Source organism: Hetaerina americana, unplaced genomic scaffold (assembly GCF_022747635.1).
Source record: "Hetaerina americana unplaced genomic scaffold, ioHetAmer1.1.p SCAF_1, whole genome shotgun sequence".
Classification (NCBI taxonomy): Eukaryota; Metazoa; Arthropoda; class Insecta; order Odonata; family Calopterygidae; genus Hetaerina; species Hetaerina americana.
The window spans coordinates 69,552,233-69,565,560 of record NW_027286069.1 but is presented as its reverse complement, the minus strand read 5'-3'; the positions used below and the strand labels follow the sequence as shown (position 1 = coordinate 69,565,560).

Sequence of the window (13,328 nt, the reverse complement as noted above, 5' to 3'; positions counted from 1 at the left end):
GAAGACACTCCCAAAGGAACAGGTTTCCCTTCCTTCCATTCCAACTTTCGACCGGGGTCTCCGGCAGTATTATCACTCGGCGAGCAGGCACACTCCGAAGCGACTCCGTATGTATCTACTTGGTCCCTCCCCCTCTCAACCCTCCCGCCCAAACCTCGGTATCCCGTTTAAACGGGCGTTATCTCTTCCCGCTCGTGTGCGAGGCGCCCGACGTAGCTACACGAATCCATCGCAAGGTTTTATCTCGGGGATGACTCCTCCGGTCGGTCTTTACCCCTGTGGTGTGTGTGTCCCGCGCCGCCGAAGGCGTCGGTCTCGACCCAAATCGTTCGCCCGTTTCGTCATTTGGGGCGGGGGGATTGCACCTTGGGGCGGGGTAAACGAATGCCTATCTATCTACCCTCCGCTCGTCATCGAATCTTTTCACATAATTGGTCTTCGGCTGATAAAAACATTTCGGGTGTCAGTTGACGGATTCTATTTAATCGAACGCTCCGTGAAGGAGCCGTATTTTTCTCTTTTGCCCCTACTACCACTGCGTTTCGTCCTTCCTTGCTCGGATGTCCTTGCAGGGTGAGTTTAATGACCGAATTCTGCGTTTCGGCAGTTTTATCCTTTCACGATCTCTGACATGCCAAGTTGGGCATTTCCACTGGGGAAAAGCAACCTTCCTCAGATTTTGACACTTCCAACGTGCGAAATCTCTGGTGTGTACCGGATATCTTGTTTAAAATGACATATTGACAAAGTGTGCCTTTTCTGGCTTACTCTTTGTATCCTTAAGGAAATAAATTCCTGTTCAAACGTATCCAAATTCCGTCAAGTCGCTTCTATCAAACTTAAACTTTAATTTATTTTGATTGATATTGATTTTATTTTAATTGTATTTAGGAGATAGGCAACTGCATACATAGGGTACATAGGAAAGAATTTACATCCATTATAAATTGGATTGGATTGCATTCGCATTGTTTTACAGATTAAACTTTTCATGATTTACAAGTATGTGAGTTGGATTTCATAATTTTTCGCAGCCCGATGAGGGGTTCGGGAAGATCTGACTTTTGATGACAACTGGAGAAATAATCATGTAATAACCACTAAAGATTAATGTGTTAGGGACAGGCAAAGGAGTTGGAATGATAAGAAAGTTATGAAAAATGCTAAATGAAATATCCCACTGTTTTAACTACTTGTCAAATGAAAATATTTTTCTTGAGTCGGAGGGAACTCCATGCAAACTGGCGGTTTTTGCTCATAAACCTCAGGATGGAAATACTAAAATAATTTATCCTTAATAAATAGCCTGCGGAAGACATTTGATCATCCGACAAATAATATCTCTTCCCTATTGGCTCTCACTACTCAAACCCGTATCCGGTCTTAAGATACTTCTACTTTCCCGCACACCAAAGAAAAACCAAACCCAATCGCCGGTAAGAAAAACACCGAAGCGGAACTCTCGGGCGAAATTTTCACGGCCAAGGGAGAGAGAAAGAGAGAGAGTATGGGAAAAGTGGAAAAAAACGTGATAATAATTAATGAGCTGGCGCAACTGCTCCACGCCTGAGTGGAAAATGATTCGTGTGACGAAGGAGCGAGATGGATCGGCGATAAGTAAACGGAGGCCGGCGAGCGGAAGAGATTAAGATGCAGGCACGACAATGGGGGGAGTGAGTGGGTGGGTTATGGGGGTGTGTCGAAAAAGGCCAAGAGGAATGGGGGCTGGGAAGCCCATCGTCCTCCCTCCCATTCCCCCTGCGGAGGACGAGTGGGCGGGAGAGGGAGCCGTTTCCCGAGTGAATGGAGGAGAAAACACCGAAGACTCGGTGTCCCGGCCACGTCTTTGGATGACGAATTGCGTCCTCCTTCGAGAGTTCCAGGAATGGGTGGGGATGGGGGTCGCTGCGCGGTGGAAGTGGTCTATGGAGAGCGGAAGTGACGGAGGAGGAGGGCGGGAGTGACAGATTAGGATGGTGGACAGCTAACGACTGAAAGTAGCCAGCGAGGTGAAATTGATTTCTTTTAAACGCAGCCGTGAAACGAAAGTGTCACCTCATGGATCAGATAACGTTCGGGAAAGGTTTTATATCGTTCTCCAGGATTTCGTGTTTCTGAAAGAAACCTGACTTCTTTTTCTCTCTTGAGTGGAATTTCATTCCAGTCCTCGACGCGTAAACATTGCTACAATGTGACCAGCAATGGAAAGCAACTCAATAAACAATGAACGGCTCAATGAGTTATTTTTATTTTAAATAATATAAGACAAAACGAATTCTTTGGTAAGAGATTAGGGAAATCGAAGGATATATTTTTTTATTGAAGAGCATAAAGAATTGAGTGATATTCGTTCTTCACAAGAACACACCATTCAAAATAATAACCCACTGATACTTCAGACGCTTTAAACATTTCCAGTTAGGTTACCAGAATGAGAGGATACATGAAAGTATATTGACAGAAGTGGAAAGATGTTCACGAATGATGCAGCATGCATAAATTGTGTTTTTATTCTCTTACACGAGTAATATGTATTATAAGGTAAGAAACTGTAACAAAAAAAGGAGAATTTAAAATGAGAGGGAAGTTTGTGATGAACTCCGACTTAAGACGAAGAGAAAAGCTGAATGAAGACTTCGAAAGGCAGTATCGCTCAGATACGTGGTGCGACGAAATAGAATGGGCGTTGGCTGAAAGTTTTCCTGATCAGGATATTTAGGAGAATGAAGAAAATAAAATGGGAGTTAATCAAAATAGAAATACAAGATTCGGGAAAGGATGCATTACATTTAACTCTAAGAAGGCAGAAATAGTGAATAGAGGAGGCTTTTTGAGGTAGTGGATGAATTTGATGCTGACGGCAGTGAAAGTATGCCGAAAAAATATCCGCAAAGAAGAAGGGGAATAATCTCAATTTTGGAGTGCAAAAAAACGGTAAGAAAAATAAGAACCGATGCAGAAAATATTGCACGGAACGCACTATTGGAAAGCCCAAATTAAAAGTAACCAAAAGTCCTACAATCAAGGTATGTAATCTACTTGCTGTCATTGTAAAAAATTTGAAACATAAAAAACATAATAAATAAAATCTATTTGAAAATGTTGCCTTGCAAAAAATTTCCAGTTCTTCAGCGGCATTCCCTCCAGAGTTTAAAAGAAGAATGTAATTAGTTGCCATCCGTCCATTCACCAAGCATCAAACCAGTATTGCTGTTTTAAGTAACAATACTGAGATTTACGGTGGTGTAGGAATACAGAATTCATAGATAACAGCATCCCAGGTAGCACTTGCGTCCTCAATACCTTGAATTTCATTCTATTTGAATCAATAAGCTCGAGTAAGAATTTGTTCACCACATTAGTAGAAACAAACCACGCAATGAACCGAAGGATGGAGGAACGTCTCGGGGTTGGATTTGCCCCCACAAGACGTGTTAAAAAAGGCGTACACTCAGAAATTCCACAAAAACCGCCACCCCTTGCGTCCCCCATAAGGTTTATGGCGCGGGGACGTAAAGTGAATTAAAAGGCGTCGGATAAAGCCAACGGCTTGTGTCAAGCGAAGGATTTTTTTTCCTCACGGAGCGAGTAGGGAGGAGGGGGTGGAAGAGTGGTGTGTAATGAGGTGATGACAGCCATAAGGGGACGAAGACATAATGCGTTTGGCATTTGGGGAGGGAGGAAACGGGTCGGTCGGAGCTCTTGGTGAGTGCTTTGGAATGGACCGTAAACGGGGACAAATTGCGTCTTTTTGACGGGAAGCTGTGACTGGGTTGCAGGGACGTGGGACTATGACTGGAGGAGGTGGAAGAGGAAGGGATGGAAGCAGTGAATTGTTAGAGGCAGGGATGGAAACGGAAGCACGAGGAGAAACGAATTGTGATAATCAGAACAAAAAGAATATGAAAAGGGAAAAGAGTGAGAGACGAGGAAGGGGGTCATAGGAAGAGAACAGTTATTGCGAAAACAGAAAGAGAAAAGTACGTGTATACTATACTGAAGAAAAGAAACGTTTTCCTTATTCTGGGTAGATGTACTCACTTCGAAGTGTATTGTACAATCAACTTCTGTGGTGATCCAAAGGAGTGAATCATCTGGAGTAACTATTTTAGTGAAATACTTAAGATTCTTACCTTAAGGATACATGCTGAACAGTGAGTGTGTAAATTTATAAAATGGACACCTATATGGTTTGTATAAAATGTTTCGGGAAAAGTTTCTAAAAAAATTGATTAATTTCAGGTATTATATATTTCTAAAATGCCTCAATATTCTTCAGAGCCCATTATTTGAGCATCGACACACTTTTGCCAGCGGTTTTTCCACGACTCGAAGGTTCCCTGGTTGGCGAATTCCGGAAAGGCCCTTAAGGGTACGCGTGCACGCTTCTTTGACTGCCTTTAGGGCCCCATGGTGGTGTCCTTTGAGGGAGGATATCACTTTTGGGAATAGGAAAGAGTCTACTGGGGCCAAGTTGGGGCTCTAAGGGGTTTGGAGAATCGTCGCGATGCCGTTACAGAAGGTTTTCGCAAGCCGACACTCGACTCTGCTCTGGGTCGTCCACCAAAACCTTCGTGACGAGTTTAGCGCAAATCTTTCACGTAGCCAAAATTTCAAAGATACTGGTGCGCACTGTCGGATTATCAATGCTAATTTGCCATTTTGCGCACACTTGACCAATGGTCTGAATTCAGTACTTCACAAACTCGTCAGGAAAAAAATTGCTAACATACTTTTTATACAAACATTGTATGAATCAAGGCAATCCATTTATTAGATTTTTGACGCCGGAGAAATAGGTATCAGACTATACGCAGTAAGGCTGCGAGCGGACTCAAAAATGAGATGTAATATACTAAATAAAACACGTTTAGTTTAATTTAGAACCCTGCGAGCCACCGCCAGGGTGTGTGGCAGGGGGCCCAGATTACCCTTGAGCCAAAACACCTTTCCCTCCCAGCGAGATTGGATAAACGTTTTTCTAATCTGCTCCCTTATCGTTCGTTGGAAAAATGACATCTTCAATCTATCCTTTCTGCATTTAATCTTTCGAATTTTATTGGCATTATCTCTCTTACCTTAAAACATAGGGGATGATTAAACATTTTCAACATGATTGCTAAAGAGACACCCTTCCAATTTATTTAAGAGATACAATCTGTAATTTAGCCTTCGCTCCGTGAATGACTTCCAACCAAGATCCTATAATAATTTTGTTACGCCACTCAGTGTATCATAAAAACGCTCTACAAATATAGCCCCTCTACGCTGCACACGATCCAATTCGGCAATTAATCCAACTTCATGAGGATCCCTGGCAGCTTTTCTAAATGAGGCCTAACGAGCGAAAGAAAACTTTTCTCTTTAACCTTTTCTTCACATTTCCCTAACACTCTTACGATAAATTCAAATTTGTTGTGAGCTTGTCCTTACTCGCTCTCTTATTCATTGCTAATTAACTATTTACTTGGATATCTGTTTAAACTTACATTTTCTCTTCTTACCGCTATTTGCCATAATTACTTACCTTCCAGATTCTTATCTTACTATAAAGAACAGGTTAGATTCCACACTATATATCGTGTGGAATAGCATATTATTTTCTTTCTTAATCATTATGAAGCAGTCCCACAAAGTAACGCCATTCGCAATTGCATATAACAAACTTTAGTTTAGTCCAGAAGCATCTACTAGATTTGAATCCGAGAGACTCCCACCAGCAGCTGAACACCCTTCCTTTGAGGATACGAGACAGTATTTTAATATTGTATACACATATTCATATGGACATATTGACACTAGTTTATGTTTTTAAAATTTATTTAATGGCAGATGAAATACGAGATTACCGTCCGGTACTTATTTTATGTTCTTCTTATGCTTATCTCATGATCTTATCAAATCAGTCGGTGGAAATATAAAGGCACTCATGCAAATTGCACTTACGGAAACAAATATGCGCGAAAAAGCCACTAAAAGAAAGGAAGAGAAAAGGCACGAATTTGCAGCTATCCGAATATGAGTGGTAATGGGCAGCTTGAAAACGGAGACCTCGACGCCATTCTCAGTAAAGGAAAATCTCCATTACATAAACCGAGTTATTGACCTCTTGGAAACTATATTGAGATACTAAGATATGACTAGTTAATACAATGTTATTTTATTGGAATTTATACAGTAATAAATTCACTAAAATTTGAAATGAAGGGCCTAGTGTAACAATTTTTGGTGTATTTTACTTATCATCTTAGAAGAATAAATTGGGAAATTAATTTGTAATAGAACGTTTTATTCCACTATATGTTGTCTGATTCTGAGGCGGGTAAATCGGTCTCAATCCCCTTTACGTTGGTGCAAGAAACATGCAACATTTTTGCAATAACTTGGAGATTAAAATTTTGTTTATCCATAGGTCTTGCCATCATCCAATTAAAGCCCTTTCTGCTCTACCGTCCTAAGGAGATTAAAAATAGATTTCTGTGTCGCAAGATAGCTTAAGTAGTTGACATTGGTACCGTGGTAAATCTAAATCCACGGAGAACACGATCGGGGGAATGGAAACACTAGAGAATCAGACGGCGGATATGGTTGTAGAGTTCGGAAATATGAGAAGGAAAAAGTAAGCACGTGATAAGGGTTGGGCGAATACAACACGCGGTGGCGACAAAGGTTTAACGAGGATTTGGAGAGGCGGAGAGAGGGTAAAGAGTCAGACAAGCGTTAAGCCGTCTCAGGGATCCCTTTCTCGAAGCAGGAGACTGCTTCTTGTTTCCCCTCTCCTCCTCTGGCGTCTCCTAGGAAACGGCGAGGATTGTTACGGGGGCGTCAAGGCATACATGAAAAAAGACAAATAACCGATGGGAGGAGTACGATGGGAGGGTGGGCGGATGGGAGGGAGTTGGGGGAGGGGAATGCAGGCGGCTGCGTGGGCAGGGAGGGAGACACGATGCGGAGTAACGATGCTGACTTCAACACAACGCCGTGCCGTCTCTCTCCATCAGAGTCCAAGTCGTACGTCGGGGGTCGGTCGGGGGGACGATACGATTGCAGTTTGAACATTTAATTCTCGTCGCATTGCACAAGAGAAGCAGCCAGTTCAAGTAGCATATCAAAATGAATAATAAATACCTACATATCGGAAATTCATGAATTGGTCGCATCTACTGTGGATTTTTAATACGGAGAACTCACATATTGTAAACTGTTAGTTCATGGAAACATCGTGATCGTGCCGTGAAAGTTGTATCAATGGGAATAGCCGCACTTGTTGGCGCTTCGTATTATCGTCTCGTGCACTAAAAGCAGCGCCTCATAGATCTTGTCTGTATTCTGCCTTTATTTCATCGTCAATGCGCGCGAAGAAAGCGAAACGACTTCACGCCGCTTGCGAGTGGTGACACTCTTTAGATGCACCGTGACGCAGAATCGTCGTCTCGTTGCTGATGCGCGCCGTTACTCACGATATCCGCCGGACTCCGAGACGGCGAAGCCGGAGCACTACGGTGCACATGGTGCACCCATCGCGATGAGGCGGACGAGCCGTGTGGAAGGTTAGCTCAATGACCGTAGCGTGGCGCTGGGGTCCCTTGGGCGAGCAAAGGCAGTGTGATGGGAAGTGGGGAGGCGGGGGGGCGTGGCGACACGGAGAAAGAGAGGATGGGGTCGTGAATGATGCGCGGCCTAGAGAGTTGGGGCAGGGGTCCCGGAAGGTTTGGGTGGAGGGATGTAAGATTAAGGTTTGGGGAGGGGGTAACTGACGCCCTTCCCCGGTGCGCGTGAATATTTCCCTCACGTCCCTTGCTCCCCCTTCCACCCTCGCAACCCTCTTCCCGAGTACCGTCTCCCTCTTCTCTCCACTCTCCTTTCCCCGCACGAGACCCCGATTGAAACCTATTTTCCATTCACGTCTCAATTCGTACCTCCTCCGCCACCAATACTGGGAATGCCGCACTTAATTTTTTATTCAGAAGCGTGGTGCAACTCGGAAGCCCACGCTTTTCCGGGCCTATTCACACAGTTTAGATGGCAACGGAGTCGACTCGCCACCAATATCTAATGAACAAATTAAATTCATGAGAAAAAACTGGAATTCTGTCGTCAATGTGCTTGTCATATAAAGTGCCTTCCTTATCAGCTTGAAGTCAATCGCATTGAATTTTGAGAGAAAATGGATCGTTGCAATGAATTGGCCGAATACTTCGGAATGAAAACAAGAGATAATAAATTCCGTGCGGAAGAACTGAATGCTTATCTGATCATTCAGAATTGACGATAAAAATAAAATGACAGACATCAAGTTAAGCATTTTCAGTGGTATCATTTTTAATACCACTACCTTTTACTATAATATGCTTAACGCACTAGTGTTTCTTAACGTAGAGGCAGTATTGTTTTTTGATTAATATCAAAATAATCGATGGAGCCCAAAAACCACCTTTCGCGCGCCCTAAGGACGAAAAGCAGATTTCGATGAGGAAAATATAGAGGGGAGGTCTCATACGGGAGTAAATAAATCTTTATGTGGATACCTAAATAAAACAGTAAACCGAATATTTTATTTTCCATTATTGGGCATCCATTTCTATCATTATATTTTGTTTCTTTTTTATTTTTCCTATTACTACAATGGCTAATATTTTCAACTTTGTAGTTGAGAACCATTCACTTTTTTTATAATCGGGGAGCACAATTCTTAGTTGATGCGGCTGTCCGTTTGGTGCTTAATGTCTTTCGAGCTCATGCTTACCAGACTTCGTAATTCTGTTGATATTGGAACTGTTTCTCATATTTACTGACAAGGCAGAATTCAGAGTGTTGTCTTTAATTTTTTTTCCCGATGGTAATGATTTTAATCCCTATTTATTCGTAACTTTTGAGAATGATAAGGTAATAGCCTCAAGTATTTGCTAGATGATTTACCTTTCGCTGTATTTATTCTTGATTAATTTACCGAGAAATCTAAAAAAATACTGGACTAAGAAATGACGTACGAGTATTTTATCATTATTTGATGTCCGTTTTATCATTATATTTTTCAATATATATTTTTCCTATAAGTTTATGACGACTTCCTTATCTACTACACTATCTGTGTTGTCGGTAACCATTAGCAGGTGGTCGACCGTTTTTTCATAGTTTTTATAATACCTTTTTTGTTCGTCGCTTATCCGCATGTTTTTTTATCCACTTCCAATTTAAAATCCTCCGTGGAAGATTAGTTACTAAAAAAAAGCACGGGAGCTCCTGGTTTTTCAATTTTGCCCCCGCGAAATTCCTTACCCGTTCGTCCTTGGACGAGCTCGTTCCGTTTGAGTCCGTTCCCACGGAGCCGTCAGGGCACTCGGCGCACTTGGGCTCGAACCCCTGCGGTAGTCGGCGCAGGTGGCCAAATCATGCACGCTCGCCCGATTCCTCCCTCCCCCCTCTCATCTCCTTCACTCCACCGCCCGCCCCTCACTTCTTTCAGCCCTCAGAAGAACCGGAGCGCCGCCACCCGAATCCAGCCAGCCAGCGCCGCCGCGTCTTATTTCGTTAGGTGTAAGTCAATAGAAGTCCTGACCCGAGATTTCTTCCTTCCCTCGCCGAAGCAAAGAAAATTGTAGGGAGGCAGAAAAAATAAAGTTGACAGGGAGGGGGGGGGCAATGGCATTTCCTGTAGTGTTTCGCACGGAAAGAGAAACACTCACAGACCCTAGTTTATGGGGGGTGGCTTGGAAGCATCTCAGACTCGTTGCCTTAATCTGTTTCCTAGGTTTTTCTCCATCGTAGAAAGAATTGAAGGTCTTCCAAGTCCGTGGTTTCTTGGTTTATTTTGAGAAGAATACGAAGGCGTCTACAGGATAATGTGGAGCAGGTTAAACAAGCACCGCCGGAAACTCCTTACATTTGTCTGGTAACTGCATGCTGCTCCTTGGATATTATTATTATTATTATTATTATTAAAAATACACATGTGCTGATAGACATTGTCAGGTGGCACACAAGTCCCAAATAATTGCAAAAGATAATACATAAAACTAGACTTAAAAACACAAATCTCTTTAACAAAACAAGTGAATCCCCATCCCATTTACAACCATTTATCAGCAAGAAAAAAAAAGATAAATTAAAAAAAAAAAATTAAGCTATTACATATAATACCATACACCACACATCAATCAAATTATTACATATATGCCTTACATCTATTCTTAAAAGTATACACTCTGTTAGGAAAGGGCTCGAATATTTTTGCAGGTAAAGTGTTCCACTCAACAATTGTTCTATTTAGAAAAGAAAATTTTTTTTTATTTGTTCTCTGTGCCCGGCATTTTATCTTAAATTTGTGATCATTTCTGCCTATAAAATTTGGGTTCCCCGCCTCTTTCCTAAGATCTGCCCAAGCTTTCTCCCCCTTCAAAATTCGGAACATTCCACAAAGTCTGCTTACTTTTCTTCTAGATTCTAGAGGTTCCCAGCCCAGCGTTTCTAGCATGTCAGACACACTCTCCATCCTCCCATGCTTCCCCAGTACATATCGGGCAGCCTTTCTTTGCACCTTTTCAAGTTTTTTAATATGACCTTCTTCATGAGGGTCCCATACAAGAGAAGCGTACTCTACAATTGGCCTTACTAGGGTCTATCACTATGGTGACTGTTCGCCAAGAAGTTTATGGGTGATGTTTGAATTTTTGTTTTCGTATAGCCTTTCGAATTTTCAGTTTTGAACAAAACTTCGACTATTCTGAGAAATGAAAATTGAAGAAAATTGCCAAATTAATGAGAGCATGTCCAATCTCAAAAAATGAATAAAATGGTAGCTCGTAGTTTAATTTAGTCTTTGAGAGTGCTCACCGAAAAATTGCCGGTGCTCAACCGCTGAGGATAGACATATATAGTATACGCCGCGAAATAAGCATGTGCTGACAATCAATAATATCCTTAAAAAATAAAAAGCAGTCTCCGTGGGATGCAAAAGTTAATTTTTTTGCTATGAGGACTAAAGTTGTTCGAACTACCATTAATGTGCCGTGAATTTGTAAGTAGTTAGTTCCAAAAAGTAGGACAAGGAAGAAGAGACGCTTAGAATATCACGAATAAACTCAAAATAGAAATGGATTGAGTCTGATTAAACACTTTATTTATAAGTGAAATTAAACAGGCCGAGGAAAGCTTTTGGAGCGATGGCTGTAGAACCAGCCAGCACTACAAATATTTTGCACTCAGGACTCATAAATGTAATTTTGGCATAATAGTGCGAGGAAAATACACAAATATTCAAATCATCTCCGCGTCGACGTCCCTCTTATCATAGGCGCATCTCCGGGTAAAATATTTCCCCCGATGTTTTTGACTTGATCCAAACGAAATATTGTCCCCTAGGATTTTTACAATCACCCCAAATTTAATGTAATCAGGGTACAAATATCAGAAGATTGTGAATGTTTAGCTTGAACTCGGGACAGTTTGAGGTGAAATCTCATTTTTCGTCTAAGTGTTTCTCGATACGGAAAACAACTCAAAATTGCATCTCTCTATCTTGTGTTTTAGAGATTGGTACAGATTTGGTACTATTCGGATATTATAAACTCAGAACTTGTCATTCCTCCTCGGAGCTAGGCTCCATATGATTGACGCGTGGTTTTCGGCGAAATATCACTTTTAATTTTTTTAAACGGATAAATGAATATGGGTGACGATGTCGGACTTATCCGGACCATATTGGTGAGTTCTACTTTCACTGTTGCCGTAACCCTTCCTACATCCAAATGCCGCCTTCTCCGCAAGAGTTCTTTTCGCTTTGTACATCACGCCCCTCGACCTCTCACCGGCTGTTGGATCATCGCCACTTCCTCCCTCAAACTCAGTTTTTCCCCTGCCCTATACACCCTCCGTGTATTTATGCGTGCGCTACCTCTCGCTCGGCGTTTTCTTACGGCTCCATCTTCACTCTCTCCTCCATTCTTCCGTCCTGCTCCACTCCCCAGTCGTTCCTCTTCATCCTCCCTTCGCCTCCCCGGCATGCGCCCGCGCGCCTGCCCTCGTATTTCCTCCGTCCGTCCCACGCACCTAGGCCCTGCCCTTACATCTCGATCCCAATCTCTTCTTTCACATTGTCCTGCTTCCTCTTGTTTCAATTCCAACTATTTTCCCGTTAAAAAGCAGGGGTGGGTCCGGGATTACCTCTTCCTGTCGGCGTGGGTAGTTTTACCGCAGGAAAAAAAAGTACGCTCATTCACTGAAGGTATGGAATGAAGTCGTAAAATCTTCTCGATTGTTTTAAAACTTAGTATTTGTCTTAGAAAAACAAAACTACGCATGAAGAGTAATGTGGAGATCGGAAAGTGGTGAAAAATGAATTTTAAAAACGAGACACCTAGCTAAAAATCACTATTCTAATCAATTTGTCAGTATTTTCGTTCTCTTTTTAACACTGTAAAACTGCATCCATGCCTTAACTGCTGCTGGGTTAGTCAATTAAAACGAACATTACTATGAAATGAGTGACAAAGTGGCAGAATTTATGGTATGAATATTAATGAACATTATTCTAAATATTGTAAGAATGCCTATTAATAATTTTAAACTTGCTACTAAAGCTTTTTAATGGGAGAGTAATAGTAATGAAAAATGAGCCATTCCCTCGGAAAGTTTTCTTAACCTACCATTTTCTTAAATGGCTTTAATTGGAATCTTCTTTCCTCTAATTGCACATGTTTCTGCTGCTGCAAGAAATTACTTCACATCCTGTTTTTATAGATGCTTAGATTTATAACTCTAATACGGGAATATTTTATGTCACTCCAGTTCAGTAAATTTAAATGATACTTGAGTTTCGTGATTGAAATTCTTGAATTAATTCAATGTATTGTTTCATGCCAATATATTGTATGAATTAATATGAACATATTGTGTTTTAATTAAAAGTTGGTGGGAAATTCATAAATCAATTAGGCTTGGGATTGATCAATCTTTAATCAGTCAGTCAGCAAAGGAGTTGCAATCATTGCTTAGAAACTCAGTGTGATAGGTAAATAAGGGGAAAAAAACAAAGATTATGAGGTTTTCGAGAAAAATAAAAGCTAAGTTAAACGTTGAAAAACGATGACAAAAACTAGAGTAGATGGAACAATTTACCGATCTTGAAAATGTTTTCGACCAAGATGGTAAAAGTTGTAAAGACATAGAGAATAATTAGAATTAAAGACATAGAGGATAAGAAGAATTGCGTTAAGCAAACAATCTTTCTGAAGGAGGAAGTAATTGATGACAGGTAAGTTGAGTAAGAATTTTGAGATTATACTAGGTAAAACTTCAATGTTGCTCACGGTTTTGTACGGCGCGGAAAC

General features: G+C 41.5%; 1 protein-coding gene across 1 annotated transcript in view; it reads right to left on the bottom strand.

The window, feature by feature from the left end:
* The window catches only part of LOC139701152 (uncharacterized), a 32,409-nt gene extending 20,407 nt beyond the window's left edge, over window positions 1–12,002 (bottom strand). The window contains exon 1 of the mRNA XM_071599743.1: window positions 11,916–12,002. Coding sequence (XP_071455844.1) covers window positions 11,916–12,002 — 87 coding nt within the window. The remainder of the gene's footprint in view (window positions 1–11,915) is intronic.
* Window positions 12,003–13,328: the final 1,326 nt, after the last annotated feature.